The sequence below is a fragment of the Takifugu rubripes genome, chromosome 12 (genome assembly GCF_901000725.2).
Source record: "Takifugu rubripes chromosome 12, fTakRub1.2, whole genome shotgun sequence".
NCBI lineage: Eukaryota > Metazoa > Chordata > Actinopteri > Tetraodontiformes > Tetraodontidae > Takifugu > Takifugu rubripes.
The window spans coordinates 7668659-7684044 of record NC_042296.1 but is presented as its reverse complement, the minus strand read 5'-3'; the positions used below and the strand labels follow the sequence as shown (position 1 = coordinate 7684044).

The window sequence follows — 15386 nt, the reverse complement described above, 5'->3', positions numbered from 1 at the left end:
CTACCACTTATAACAAGGAAAACAATGTTTGTGAGTTAGCACATTATTACCACCACCACAAGTGCTCTATAAATAATGACTGATCGACTGATAATCTTATATGTTTGACCAAACAATATCACTAACAAATCTTCTGTTCATCATAAAATGTTGCCACACTTTATTCTCCATTAAGGAAGAAACAGTCTGTTCAGATGAACAAGAGGTGTAACTGCATACGGTATGCAAGGATGTAGCATCAGAGGTTCGTTAATAACTGCAATTATTAATATGGGGAGCATCAGTAATAACATTAACAAGAATATTGACAATGTGTTATTTTTTTTTCATAAAAGGACACAACAAAATACAAAGAGTATACATGAGTCAACCAGCCACAGGTATGGGCTGTTTCAGCGTTTTAATCGGATAGTTTGTGCACATACATGTTGCATTGGTGTCCCAGGTCACCTTAATTACAATTTTGCTTTATAAGCTAATGTGAAGAATATAACCTCAGATCTTTGCGCACAGAATTGGGAAATAATCTCCAGACATGGTTTTTGTTCCATAATCTAATAAACTCTCTTTGTGTCTGCTAATAATTGTCAAGTGCACTGAAAACCTGTCAAAACAGGTACATGACAGCAAATCTGTTCCTTAGTTTAACCAATTTTATGCACAATTCCAAATGTAAGGGTTGTACTTTTGCATTTTTGATGATTTTGTCAGGCAGTATTATGGTACAGATGCATTAAAGGTGACCTAGGAACAGTCAGTGATTTGGTATTTGTTCTGTTGAGTTCCCATATATGCTTTGTACAGGTCATACTTCCCTTTAAAAGATGAAAATGATTCTTCTATCTATTTATGTACAGCATACTGCAATAATGCCTCAGGTCAATAATAATGTGGATAACAATTGTAATACAGTTATAATGAAATATGTATGAAAAAAAGCATTAAAAAACAAACATTGATAACAGTACCTGTCAATTCTTTTATCACACAATCATTTTCCCAACAACTGCCTGACAGAAGGCTGGGTTATCTTTACGCTGTGGAGGATCCCTGACTGTCTGAGCGGACCAGGAATAACACTCCACTGGGACTTTTTTCCTTTCTCTTCCCTTTAACATTCAAGCACTCACTCCACTTTCTCAGAGTTTGTTCACGTGAACCTCTGTTGGTAGAAAAATACATACATATATTTAAAAAAAGTACAATGTACAATGATCACAAACGTAGGCATGAAGTACAAACTTCATCAAGTGCTTTTTAATCAGCAGATCAGCCCCAACCAGCCCTCCTCTGGTCTCTCTGCAGCAGTCTTCAAATTTAGTGCATTTCCCAACTGGTCCTTCTCCTTTGTAAAACAGTCGGGGCTCCAGCAAAGAGCATGGCTCCATAAACTCTTCTAATCTGAGTGACGGTGAGTGTAAATAAGGAAGTCATGAAGTCAAAGATGCACACGATGAGATCCAGACAAGGGTTCAGCCCGATGCTGCACTGCTGTTTGCTGAGGCGTCAGTTCAGTCTCTCCTTAATAAACTTTGAATCTTTCAGTGCTGAGATCCTTCCAATCTTTTCATTCATATTTTGGCTTGAACTACATAATGGTTTAATATCTGTGTTTTTAAAAATTCTTATTATTCTCTGGGACACATATGTTCAGAGAATAGTGCAACTTGATTATTTCAAACCGATATTTTACATCTTCATTCTCCCAAATGCAAACACAAATCAGAGAAGGCTGAACGGTTGTTCAAGATTCTCACTGAAATGTGGCTCATTTTGAAACTGCTTTTATAAATTCCTATATGATTAAAAAGGCCCAAAGTGAACTTTGCTTATCTACTGATTATGTCAGGAATTGGAAGAATGTAATTCCAGGCCGAAGAATAAATTATGGAAATAACAAAACAGTGTCCTACATCTGTATTGCATTGAAGAGATGTTTGACAATGCTAGGTTTAAAAAGTGGAGAAGAGGTTTGTAAAATATCCGTCCTATCAAGGAAGTAAATGTAGTACTCAGTATTAAAGCTTCTCAATAATGGCCAACAATCAGCTGGTGAAAACCAGACTGAACATAATGTCATTCACTGCTCACTGTGGGGGGATAGAAAATGATTCAGTGTTGAACTTCAGTTGACCAGATGATCTGAATGTGGACGTTTGGTAAGCAGACTGTAATACTGAATACTGATAAATTATGTTTATCAACATTTTTACACTGCGGATATGATTGGTAGGTTAACCAGCGTAGGAAGACGCAGTCTATGAGTTCATATGCTCCACCTGTATTGCTGATGTGGAGACGGTGAGGCAGAGGTCTTTGTGGGTCACGGGCAGGTCTGCCACAGTGACTGGTTTGTACTGGATCTCACTGGCAGATACTGTTTTGTACTGGTGGAGGTCAAATGGGCACGAAACCACAGCTTCTGTGGGCTGCTGGTGTGACTGGTAGCTGCTTGGAGGTCCAGGGTTAGGGTTCTGGGTAGCGTTATTAGGGTTGGTCTGACTTTGGAGCTGGCTGGTTCTGTCCCCGCCTGCTCCACCAGCTCCTCTTCCTCGGCCACGCCCTCGGCCTCTGCCACCTACGCCTGGCGTGAGACCCTGAGCCTGCTGAGCAGCTACTGTTGCCGCCACCGTTAGCGGGTCGGGGTTGTGCTTCCTCATATGTTTCATTAGATACGTCTCCTGGAGTTGGGGAGAGAGAGGAGACATGAACTGTAGGGTGTAAAACATAAGGTGACCCTCTGCCATATGACAGATGGAAAGTGCAATGCGGGTATTAGCATTACTGGGGACACTTTCATGTTTAAATAACTGGAAACACTATATTTAACCGCTGATTCAAAGCCAAATGTGAATGTCAGAGAGAGTACCGAGGTATAGGATCTGTTGCAGAGGCCACAGGAGAACAGCTTGGCGTGTTTCACGGTGTGCGTGGACAGGTGCACCTCCAGACTGGCAGCGTCTGTGTAACCACGGTTACAGTTCTGGCACTTGAATGGTTTGTCTTTGTTGTGCTGGCGACGGTGAGACTGTTGAAAGAGAAAAAGAGCCTTAAAATTGCATCACAGAGAAATTAACTTAAAAGCCACAAGGAGGACATTTACCTGCAGGTTGGACAACTGAGTGAAAGACTTTTCACAGCCTGGATGGTTACACTTGTATGGGCGGTCACCAGTGTGTATCCTGGAAAATGATACACATCATTAATCCACTACAACTGAGATGCAACTCTGAGTTCCTGTTTGCTGCCCTTGGATAATGAGAGGGTACGGGATTCTTCATCGTGGTTTAAATGCAATGAGGTCACTTTTCCTAAGACATCTCTGGAATATTTTCCTGGTTTCTGATTTTTATTCATTTAGACTCTTACAAAAGTCTCAATAAAAATACTGTTGCAATGTTCTGAAGGAAAGCCGTAGAATAACTAGAGGAGAGTGCAGGTCCATCAATATCCAGTCTGAATTTGACAAAAAAAAAAAACCCAAACCTTAGTTTTGTTTTTCAGTGACATTGAAGAAGATTCTCTCCCAGTCTCTCTCAGTATTTATCATAAATGCTGTATTTATTAATTATTAACTCAACTCAGCTGGTCTGTGTTGTCCTTACAGACTTTTACGGTCCTCCTTTATCACGTTAACTCATGGCAACTTTTATTTAATGTGTCAACAGCTCAGATGTCTCTTGGACAGAGAAAGAAGCTCATCCACAAACACAGACACACACACACACAAAAACTCAACCAGTCAAACCCACAGAGCCCAACCCAGTACCGTGTGTGTTGCTGTAGGTGACTGAGCTGCCTGAATGTTTTCTGGCAGTAGGAACAGGTGTAGGGCTTGGCCCCCGTGTGGATTCGGATGTGCTGGGACAGGTAGCTGGAGTTGGCAAACGACTTGGAGCAGTGGGGACACTTGTGGGGCTTGGCCTCAGTGTGGTTTCTAATACGGCAAACCGGGATTGGAGGGATGAGGAGTCGGGGAGAGAGAAACACAAAAAGAGAAAGAGAGAGACAGCGAGAGACTTTTAGGCTACAGCATGACCAAACTTCATGATGATCAAATCATGCGTTAATGCTAACATGATCAGCTTCATTGGTCACAGATTGACAGTGTGCTCTTAATGCTGCGTCTGAGTTGTGAAACCACAGAACAAAAACATACAGCAAGCACAGTCACGCTTGGCTCTTTCTCGCTCTCTTTCTCTCTCTCTCTCTCTTGCGTGCTTGCAGTCTCTCATTTCATGTGCAGTACTTTTGGTGGGGAGTGACTGTGTTGATGAATGTCTGGTTCTTGCTGCAGCTGAATTTTAATGTTAGTTCAGAATGAGCGGCAGACCAGTGAGGCACTTCTTCCTGATTAAAATGATGGGGTTGGCGCTCAGTGGCAGTAACAGGAGTGAAGACAAACAAACAGAAAGCACAATGGACACTTTCATCCACCGCACACAGACACAAGTGATATCAAAAAGACTAATATCAGTGTGATGCTCATGTGGGTGTTCTTGGTAATAGGATAAAGAATACAGAAAAGAGGAAAAACTTTGTGTTTTAAATACATTAGCACGATGTTTCCTAACATGGCATATAAAGAGCCAACACCTTGTCAGCATGGTCAGCATTTATATAATTTTCACTGATATACCTTAAAAGTGATACCATTCACAAATTTGTCAATAGAGTTAGCACCAGTTGATGTGGGGTCTGTTGAGACATGATTTTGAATGTGGGGAAAACTTTAAGAAGCACAGACTCAACCCAGGGTTTACTGGGTTTGTTGGGGAGAAATGGGGATTCAGACCAGCTTTCCACTGCTATAACTATCCAAAATATCACATTATCCCACACCATTTGCTGCTTTTTCCATAGCAATCCTCCCAGTGGCTCACACAACAGCAGTGCACCATCATGCAGAGACACACAGAACCACACAAACCAGTCAGCCCATTACCGTGTGTGCTGCTGCAGGTGACTGAGCTGCCTGAACGTTTTCTGACAGTAGGTGCAGGTGTAGGGCTTGGCCCCGCTGTGGATGCGGATGTGCTGGGACAGGTAGCTGGAGTTGGCAAAGGACTTTGAGCAGTGAGGACACTTGTGGGGCTTGGCCTCAGTGTGGGACTTGGCGTGGATTTGCATGTCTGACTTACTGAAGAAGGTTACTGCACACATCCGACACCTTAACAAAATGGAGAGCGAAAGAGAAAGAAAAGCCTTAATGGCACACAGTCAAAGCAATTTAATTTAAACCACACTTCCACGTATTTAGGAAAACAACAGAATAGGAATGAATTTAATGAATGAGGTATAAACCACAGTTTTAAGAGTGAAGAGACTGTGGTTTCACCCTGGTGACATGAAAACATAAGAGGAATGAAAGCATATGAAAATTAACATACATCACACATTCATACTAATAAATAGAGTCGGCTTTCACTTCATGGTCGAATTTAAATTTGCACATTTTTTTTGTCCAATGAAATGCTGTGAAAACATGAAAACAATCCAATCTCCTACTACCTGTAGGATTTGGGGCCATCTTTGTTTGTGTGATCGTCCTCATCGTTTGATAGATCATACGGGTCGGCGGTGTGATGCTGGAAGACAATAGCAATATAACCGTCACTCTCTGTATGTATAGTATATGCGTATACACAGACACACACGCACATAGACAGACACACACACAACAAATGTTGGCGAGCCTCACCTGCCCACCAGCAGTGAGGTGTGCCAAAATTAAGGCATCACTTCCAGGAGGGGGAACCCCACTCACTCTTCCCATCACCTGCTTGCTTTTTCTACCCCGTTTTGATGGTGTTGGCATGACAACTGCAGGAGGGATAGCAATGTCCTCCTTCTTGTCTGTGAGCAAAAAGAAAAGGTAAAGAGCAGAAAGTCTAAATATGTCAAGTAGAGATGCATCGTCCTGCATGGCTCCAATAGAAAGTGATAAAAAAGATATATGCTGCATCACTTGGGAGGACAAAAACAATGGAAGGACACACAGAAACACTGTAGGCGTGAGAATGAATTCAACAACACAACATAGGGAATGTGAATTAAACAATGGATGTATTATAACAATAATCTACTCAAGATAACCTACTTGAATAGAAAAGTAAATTTAGGTCAAAAGTTTTCGAGACTACCGTGTTTGTTAATGGAAATTATTCAAGGCATCCATGTGAACTGAGGAATATCGTCACAGCAACTAGCAAAAAGGTGGGTCCTGCCATTACTCAACAGTTTATTGGCATATTAAAATGATTGAAAGTAGCTGTGACTGGCCTTTACCTGCATTTGAGGGGTGCAGTGCAGACACTATCATGGTGGTGGCAGTGTGGGGTCCAGTTACAAATGACTGCGTGGTTGCACTGGGAACCAGTGTGCCCTGCGGGGTGGTGATCACTAACCCGGCTAAGAGGAAAAGAAACACTATAACAGTGTGTGTATTGCACTGTCTAGATAACCTTCTACATCTAACAGAACAATTCGTAAAATCAGAATGAGAATTTTATTCAATAGACTGAGGCATATTAAAATCAAACACTTCTTTTAATGAAATTTGAACTTTTCTTAGATGCTTTTGTCATGTATGTGTTTTTTACATGAGATTAAAAACTTCACGGACGCTCCTGATGGGGCCAACGTTCTGTTCATACACCAACACTACTGTATAAGGTTATTGTGTCATGAGAATATTCATAACCTGCTTTGTGGATTCACATTGTTCTAGGTCAACATTTATACTTATGTTCCTATTAAAGTGAACACACATAATGTGAGAGAGAGAGAATGGAAATGGTGGAAGACATGAGATGATGCCAGAAGGAAGAAGGGCAGAAGAGCCAACTCACCTGCAGTCATGATCCCCGTGGAGGGTACAGGCACGACTGTGATGTTCTGGGAGGTGTGTGACTGGTGCAGGTGTCCTCCAACCACACTTAATGATGCACTGCCACTGTTGCTCCCACCACTGCCTCCTCCCCCTCCTGCAGTGCCCCCACTTCCCTCTTGTTTTGGGATCACACGCACCCCGGCTCCTGCCTCCAAGGATCCAGGAATGGCCAGCACAGCCGTGGGGTAATGGGGCGTGGAGGTGGAAGATGCAGAGGAGTGAGGAAAAGAGGCCTTCTCCGGACCAAGCTGCTCCTTTGCTTTGTTCAGGAACATGGCGTTCTCCATCTACGTGATGATGAGTAGAGGGGCAGTTTGGTGGTAAGAGCAAGGAAAGGAGAGACGTGAAGTAACAAAGCAGTAAGGAGGATGAGCCGTTTCAAAATGATGGCAAGGAAAGATGAGGTGAGGAAGAGAAAAGGACGAATCACCGGATTGGAGAGTGAAGATCAGAGATGGGGAAGTCAGGACCGTTAGGGGAAAAAAGTGGAAAAGGGCCCAAAACAGGAAAAATGGCAGCACAGAATGCAAGATACAAAGTTGTTGGTCAGGAATAGGAGGCAAAGGGTGAGTGAGTTTGGACGGATGAAGTCGTGTGATGAAGGGAGAAGAAAGTCAAAAAAGAAGTCAAGTGAGATGCAAAATGTTGACAAAATAAAGGCAGAGTGGTTGAAGAGGTGAAACAGAAATGTTATCAGATGAGCTTTCGCAAACGTCAGCGCTCACATTTACACAACTTCGGTGAGAGGTTAAGCGAGCATTATCTGATAGTGTTAATAACAAAATGAACAGGGTCAAATCACTGTCTGCTGACATGTAAGGTTTAACGTAAGGCCCTGACAGCCAAACTGGTGATCCCTTCTGGGTAGCTTTGGACATTGCACATACCACTAGACCACGTGTATTTCAAGACAATTCCAACAATAAGTTTGTCTCTACCTGTCCTTGTACAGTGGGGACGGGAGACCAAAAGTATGATGAGTTGAAAGGGGAATCGTCCATTATTTCTGTAATTAAAAAGCAACACACTTAGAAAACACCTGTCCTCCTCGTCATTTTGCCCTTCTTCATCTATCACGTGAAACGAGACCATGCATGGCTGCCTTTCGACCATCTTAATTTGCTTCCTTTCCACGTATCCTCTCCTCCATTAGATAACAGCGATCACATTTTTGCATATCAGTGTCAGGTACTCACAACCAGCAGCCTGTTGCGTAATGCATTCGTGATAGCGTATTTAGTTTATATGCCCCTCGATGGCGAGATGTGCGCTTAGTGCCTAGTTGTCCTATCACACTCATTTTGATCATCTAATCAGATTCAGAGGGGAGGATGTGAAAGGAATCAGGTAAAGATGTTTAAGCCCCGGAGTGCTGGACAAAAAGTAATCTGCAAAAGGACGGAGGCACGAAAACAAAAATATTGAGTTTTTGAAGGTTGCTGCCCATGCAACAACAGCAGATGGTTGTATCTAATATTGGAGAATAGCAGTGTCTTATTAAAGCTAACAAAAATTTTAATATAACCTCAATGTTTCGAAAATATCTTTTCCAAAAGCCTGCTTCTGTTTAAAGAAATTACCAATAAATGTTTATTAACTTTGCAATTATAGCAAAGTCTTATTCTTTTAAATGTTGGAATGCACTTTAACATCATCAAATATCTATATTTTAGGTCTGTAAGAGGGGGATCTTGTAATTTCTTAATGTCAAGCATTGCCATATTGCTCACACCCACAAAAATCATACATGTAATTACATGTTGGTTAAGTTAAACTGACATGTATTGTCGCTTCATTTATTTAAGACGTTTGCATGGGAAAACTACAAACTTTAATGCAGAGATACATTTGCAAAGATAATCCTACAACCAAGGGGGCGGTGTATTTCATGAAAACCATGGACAGTACAACTGGCGGCATGTTTTACATTTATCTCCACCATCCAGGAGCTCCCTGTGCTGCATAACCGAAAGCTAAATGTTAGGCACGTCGCTAAAGTTCAGGGGCGAACTTAAATGATCCAAGAGCCATTTTTGACAAGGGGCACAAGCTGGTAATGCTAGTTGGCGTTAGCGGGATAGAACACAGCCTTATAAATGTGAATCTGTCGTTGGAGTAGTAAAACATCTTGGGGGAAATAAGCGCCCGGAGCTGTTCATAATTAGCTGCCAATCGCTGAAAGAGGTGACAGAGATGTAAACAAACATGGCTAATGTTAGCTGGTCAAGGCAACAGCACCATGGCAGCTAGCTAACGTTAACTTGCCTCCATTAATTTTCTCCTTTTGTTCGCTGGCTCGCTCTAGCTACAAGCAGGCCCGTATATTCATATGATTTAGGAGCCTGTCGGCTAATAAACACAAACACTCCAGCTCCCTGCGCCTCCATTCCTCACTCCCTGCTCATCTCGCAGAGTGAAAATAAAAAAAGAAAAAAAAAAGTCTCGAATAAAAAAAACCGAGTAGAGAAAAAAAGCGTCGACGCCGTTGCCTCTGTGGGAGACGCAGCTTCATGCAGACTTCCGGCGGCTGGACGACAGACCTCTCAGACACACTGAAAATAAGATAATTAACAATCGACTTTTAACTGTTGTGTTAATTACCGGTGAATTCGACTCCCCGTCAACCCCCCCGGAGCTTCTTCGGGTCGGGACAGTTGGGAAACTTTGTCCAAATTCGACCCTCAAACCCGTCAAATATGCCGTTTTTTTCTTCTCTTTTTTTTCCTTTTTTTCCCCTCTCGAGAGCTCCTCGACAGTCAAGCTGACGTCACAAGCTTGCGACAGTGCTTCCGGTCTCACGTTTCAAAATAAAATCTCAACAGTCGAAAAGTATCGCATTTAATTTAAGATAAAGTGCATTTTTCATCTGATAAGTGGTCAGCTTAACCTTTGCGTGTGATGTATTGTGTTTACCGAGCACGCGTGATAAAAGTTTAATGAACAATTCTATTCACAATTTTGAACAATTCATTTCCTGTACAGCTTTAGGTGTATTTGTTGAATTTGACTATTCACTGTCTTCCGGTGTGTTGCTTATTCCTACATTTTTCTCGAGTGTCTTTAAAAATAATTATATTAATTTTCTCACCATTTATTACAATGTTCAGTGATATTATATAGTACAATAATTAAGAAAAGGTTTCTCATGACATGTTAAAAAAGTACCACAAACCACCTGATGATCACACATGAAACTTAAAATACAACCAGCATATAGGTTTGAGATAAGAGAAAGAAGGATTAAAAATTACTACATCAGTTTTGTATGATTACCAATTTATTTGTGGTTTTTAAAGATTTTTTGTGGGGGGTCAAAATTACACGTCACATCAAAAGACAAAAGAAATTTCAAAAACATTGACATATTACAGAGTTACAGAAACATCTGACTTTAATACAGGATAGTTGTGCAGTGGTGCTTTTGGTAAATCTGTTAGTCCTCATCTTTGTTACTAATACTGTAGTGCCAAATACATAATCTATATACACTTATAAAGTGCCAATTTAGAGCGCCAGTACAGTTAAAACATTTCATGTTTTATGCAGCTAACCACTAAGATTTTGTTACAAGGTTGTGTTATTTTAGTTAATTAATATGAGGTAGAGGTTAAATATTGAGGGGAGGATAGAGCTCTGAGCTGATTGAGAATATAATCACTTTTGGGTGACTGATCTGTTGGTCCCACCGCTACGCATCTGCAGAGTTTGAGATCATTTTACAGTTCATTTAAAATTAGCAGTCACTGAAATAACGTTGGATTGTCTCACCACATCTGCTCTGATAGACTCTTAAACAATCCTTCACATGAACAAGTCGGGTATTTATATTTTCATATCAGTAGAATGTGGAAGCTTCATCCTTTCACCATGTAAACTCTTATTTCCATAAGCTTCATATTTTTGAAGCTGCTACATAATTGGCTACGGAAACAAATAGCACTACATATTTGATCAAATCTTTAGTTAAACAGAAAATATATTGCTGGTCAACAACCTGAAAGAAACAGGATTACTGAGCTACATACAAATTTACAAACTGGTAAGTCAATACTCTCTAAACAGTCAGCTATAATTATGTAAAATCATCTATTCAGATAAAATAAAGTAGGTCTTAAGTGTAGTTGGCTGCTACAGTTTTACAAATCACGCACAACATAAAAATCAAGGTTTGTGTCCTAGACTGGGTTCATACTGTCAAAAGCAAAATACCCTAAGTTAAAGGAAAACAAATACAGACTTGCTGTAATTTAACACAGGAAATGTAAATATATATAAAGGTGTTATGTATGTATATGTATAATGTATACGGACCAGTAAAGTTTTTCTGTTTACAATACTGTCATTTACACATGAAAACTGCTTTTGATTGTGTTGCACAGTTGTCCGGTTTCTTCTTCAGGACATTGCTTCTTCCCAGAAATAATCCTTCAGATTCATAAAGTGACCGTCAACATTAAGGGATGTGAGTGGTTTTAGTGTAAATAAATGAATATAAAAATTAAGCTTTGAGCATTGGTTACTGGAATAAACACTATCTCTACTGAGAAAGATGTGTGTATGAGGGCTGTTGTTTTGATAGACAGCATTAGTACATTTGAAATATGTTTGTATGAAAAAATGTAAAAATAAGATGCACTTGAGGTTTTTCAGCAAGGCAGTGCAGGGATAGATACACTGAAGGCGTTAAAGGTAACAGGCTCAGCAGAGACACTCGGTGTGAAGCAGACAGATAATACAGAGACGCACATTTACAGGTTTAAGGCAAGAACTTGATGAAATAAAAAAACATAGTTGCTGCTGTCGATTTTTCTATTATCCAATTCTAGCAGGACTAAATAGAGACAAGAAAAAGGAGTTTGGCTACACCACAATAAGCACAGGAAGGTGCCCGAGGTTTACAGCTGATGTGAGAGAAGGAGGAAAGGTGTTAGTGTCATCAATGGTGGAGAAAGTCCAGGGAGCAGTGAGAAAGTGGGTCTGCCTGGTTACCAGAATCCAACAGGGTCTGTTCAGCCTGTATGTGAGTTCACCTGCACAAGAGATGAGAGATGGGAAAGAGTTTTTAGGCCACAATTGAAAGGAATGAATAATACATATATCCTCTGTAAAGGATGTTCACAGAAAAATGTGTTACCTGGGAGATGGAGACTCCCGTCAGCTTCTCCAAGGCCTCGGGGATGCGGGTCATCATGTCCAGAACCTCTCCTGAGAGTTTGGCTGCCCCCACCTGTCCATCACCACTGGACACCATGGTAACCTTATGGGCTTCACACAGGGGCTTGCTGATCTCCTCTGCCATCTGGTAGATGAGGAATACGTTTAATAATCAAACCTATAGAGATGAGTTTCTAAAGCATGTGCATATACCTCACATCTTCAGGTGCTCTGCTATTTACATGCACTTTGCTATCTAGAGTTTCTTACAAGAGGCAGTTTCTCCAGCAGCATGTCCACCATGGCTCCATCCCTGTACTGCCGGAAGGCCTCTGCCTTCTTTGTCATCTGCTCCGCCTCTGCACGACCCTTGGCCTCCACCGCAAATGCCTCAGCCTCCCCTTTCATCTGGGGGAGACCAGAATTCTTACTGCTAACAAGAAATCCACTAAATCCCCTTGTTCTGTTCATTTAAAAAAATATTTCACTCACCCTGATGGACTCTGCTTCAGCTTCTGCCTCCATGATCAACTTTAGACTAGACGGGGAGAGATGACACAGTGACTCACACCACAGTCCCCGCATCATCATCGCTCTTGAATTTACAGGATTTAGATCTGCTCTTGAGGGTTAACATATCTACCCAACAATGAGGCCACTCTGTTTTAGCCAGACTCACCGCTCAGCCTCAGCTAGCTTCTCCAGCCGGTACCTCTCGGCCTCTGCAGGCTTCTTCACCTTGGCCTCCAGCTCTTTCTCCCTGCGGGTGATCTCCTGCTCCTGCAGCATGATCTGCTGTGTCCGCTCAACCACCAGCACTTGCATTTTTTCCTCTTCGATGCGCTGCTTTGTCTTTGCTACCTGGCAGTTGGGAAGAAGATCCAAGTTCTGTCATTTATACTCACTGTGCAAATCAGGGGAATCGGCCTTTATCAATTCCACCCCCAAGTTTTAATGTTGACGTGAACCTCGTGAATACCTGTAGCTGATAGGCCATCTCTGACTCAGCCTTCTTAGTGTTGACTTCAATGTCGTAGGCTGCCTTTTTCAGCTCATAGTCCCTCTGGGCCTTCGCCATGTCAATCTCGTTCTTATACTGAGCCGACACTTTCTCCTGCATGGCGTGAGCCTCCTGTGGTGCAAAGATAACAGAGAGTGGCATAAAGAGGCGGACTCTGTCTACTGCCTCAAACAAGATCAGCCTTAGTGATTCGACAGGAAACTAAGCTTTGTCTCTGTTTATGTTGGGGACATCGTGTCTCACCCTGATCACAGCGTCTCTCTTGTTCTTGGCCTCTCCGATGCGAGCGTCTTTCTGAACCTGGGCCGTCCGAGCCTTCCCCAGGGAATGCAGATAATCCTGGATTCCAGAATTTCATCATTAGGCCAATATTTTTTTAAACTGTGTATAAAAACACAAAACTGCAGCACTTATTAAACCACAGGCCGATTAAGACAACATTCAGAAGATACATATGAGTGGTACAAGTAAGAAGATGCAACTTTAAAATGCTCTAAAAGACTAAGAGAAATATTCATTTAAGAGAAGTTTGGTATAAAATATCACACAACCCAAACATTATGAATATTACTGGTCTAGAAGAGGTTCTGTCTTTAAGAGGAAATTGTTTCACCTGGTCATCGTGAACATCTTTTAGCGTGTAGCTGACCACGCTAATGCCCATGTTGACGAGGTCAGAGGACGCCACCTTAAAAACCTGCTCAGAGAACTTCTTCCTGTCTTTGTAGATCTCCTTTGAGAGGAAGAAATAGGTTTGGAATCATTGCACCTTAGAGAAGTTTCCCATGCAACAGCTCACAGTAGGACCCATGATGTTCATGTTTCCTGTTAACTACACGCTGAAACAGCCAACCTCAACAGTCAGGTGGGCGATGATGGCCCGCTGGTGACCCTCCAGAGTCTCCAAGGCGATTTGGGCGATCTCTCCTTCGGACTTCCCCATAAACATCTGGCAGGCTGCAGCTAGCATCTGTTTATTCTGACCCTGAATCTTCATCTGATGGAAACAGCAGGTTTGTTTTCTCAAGAAACCAGAGAACAACTGACATAATCACAAAGGTTCTTTCGCTGACGCACAACTATTCTTCTGTTCTAGAAATATTGAAACGTCAGTGGGGACCACACTGACCTGGGCAATTCCAGTTACAGAGATGGGGACGCCGTGGCGGGTGTAGACTTTATCGCTCTTCACGTTCAGAGTCAGAGTGTTCAGGGAGATCCTGCAGGAACACTTCCATGTCTTCAACCATCAAAACTACTGGTGAAACTTTTCAAATGTTAAAACAAGTGTAAGGTAACAATAGACAACCTGATGGTGAACTGCCAACTAACTAAACACAGATCATTTAAAAATAAAACAATGGCCCTGTTTTGAACCCCTTAAGCATTCCTAGGATTATATAGCTAAAACATTATTTTGTAGTGTTTTAAATGTCAACCTCTGTATCTGCTGGATGCACGGGATGACAAACACTCGACCTCCTGCAATCATCAGTGGAGGGGAACGACACAATCCTGCAAGAGTGACCAGGAATGTCCAAAAATCTGATTATTAGTACGAACTTGAGGAACTCAAGCTACAGTTAACATTTCTGACATTAGTAAACAGTGGGGACTTTACCTGACACCACCATAGCCTCGTTGGGACCACAGGTGTAAAACATGTTTGCAGATTCCTCCTCAGACTGGAAACCTTAGACAGACATTCCAGAAATGTAGCCATTTACACTGGCTGGAAAAATAATTAATAAGCTCTTTCCACAATTCCAACTCACAAAAACAAAACTGAACAGAGGCAAATAAAGATTTTAATCCATAAATGACTAGATGTTCCTCTGCAATGGGGGGGTGGGGGTCCTGACGTGCACCACAGCAGCAGACGTCAAATCTAATATTCTGTGTGCTGCAGAACGCTGCGCAATAAGAGGAGCCAGAGAAAAACACAAGAGCTGCATTTAGGTAAGAGTAACATTGGTGAAGCTAAATGACTGCTTATGTTCACGTATTAGCCAAATATAAAAGATGCAAACGAGGAATGAAGAATGTAGATAACCTTGAGGTGCACTTACCGGTAAGCAGATTAGTTTTAAAACCATAAATTACGACTAAAAAGTGTGTAATAACGATTGATCCGACGTGATGAAGAGGATGAATTTTCTTCACCTGGTTTATTCCTAGGTATCAGCCGATGCGCACGGTAAACAGCCGATCGGACCTTATTGCGCATGTCCTGCACTAGTTTGCCCTCTAGCGGGGTAGAGAAGAACTGCAGGAGTAAACGGCTTCTCTGAGGTTCTGCACACATGTACACGTGTACAC

At 41.8% G+C, this 15386-nt stretch overlaps 2 protein-coding genes across 11 annotated transcripts; both read right to left on the bottom strand.

Moving 5' to 3' along the window:
- Positions 1-353: 353 nt before the first annotated feature.
- znf384a (zinc finger protein 384 a) lies at positions 354-9645 on the bottom strand. 4 transcript variants are annotated; one of them, XM_003969060.3, is made up of 11 exons: positions 9494-9645; positions 7831-7898; positions 6852-7179; positions 6289-6411; positions 5702-5856; positions 5512-5588; positions 4946-5170; positions 3770-3937; positions 3104-3182; positions 2870-3028; positions 354-2681 (listed from the first exon to the last, which is right to left on the bottom strand). In XM_003969060.3, exons 2-11 carry the CDS (start codon positions 7891-7893, stop codon positions 2259-2261), a joined length of 1800 nt encoding a protein of 599 aa, XP_003969109.1. In that variant the 5' UTR covers positions 7894-7898; positions 9494-9645; the 3' UTR covers positions 354-2258. The 4 variants fall into 4 exon arrangements, with proteins under 4 accessions (XP_003969109.1, XP_011607439.1, XP_011607440.1 ...); XM_011609137.2 differs by lacking the exon at positions 9494-9645 and adding an exon at positions 9158-9487; XM_011609138.2 differs by lacking the exon at positions 3770-3937.
- A 503-nt stretch (positions 9646-10148) lies between these two features.
- On the bottom strand, positions 10149-15278 carry LOC100049641 (reggie protein 2a). Of its 7 annotated transcripts, XM_029844503.1 has the most exons (14): positions 15137-15277; positions 14843-14980; positions 14689-14760; positions 14507-14582; positions 14197-14287; positions 13921-14064; positions 13681-13800; positions 13311-13406; positions 13026-13178; positions 12726-12907; positions 12539-12584; positions 12317-12454; positions 12027-12191; positions 10149-11922 (listed from the first exon to the last, which is right to left on the bottom strand). In XM_029844503.1, exons 3-14 carry the CDS (start codon positions 14729-14731, stop codon positions 11902-11904), a joined length of 1275 nt encoding a protein of 424 aa, XP_029700363.1. In that variant the 5' UTR covers positions 14732-14760; positions 14843-14980; positions 15137-15277; the 3' UTR covers positions 10149-11901.
- Positions 15279-15386: the final 108 nt, after the last annotated feature.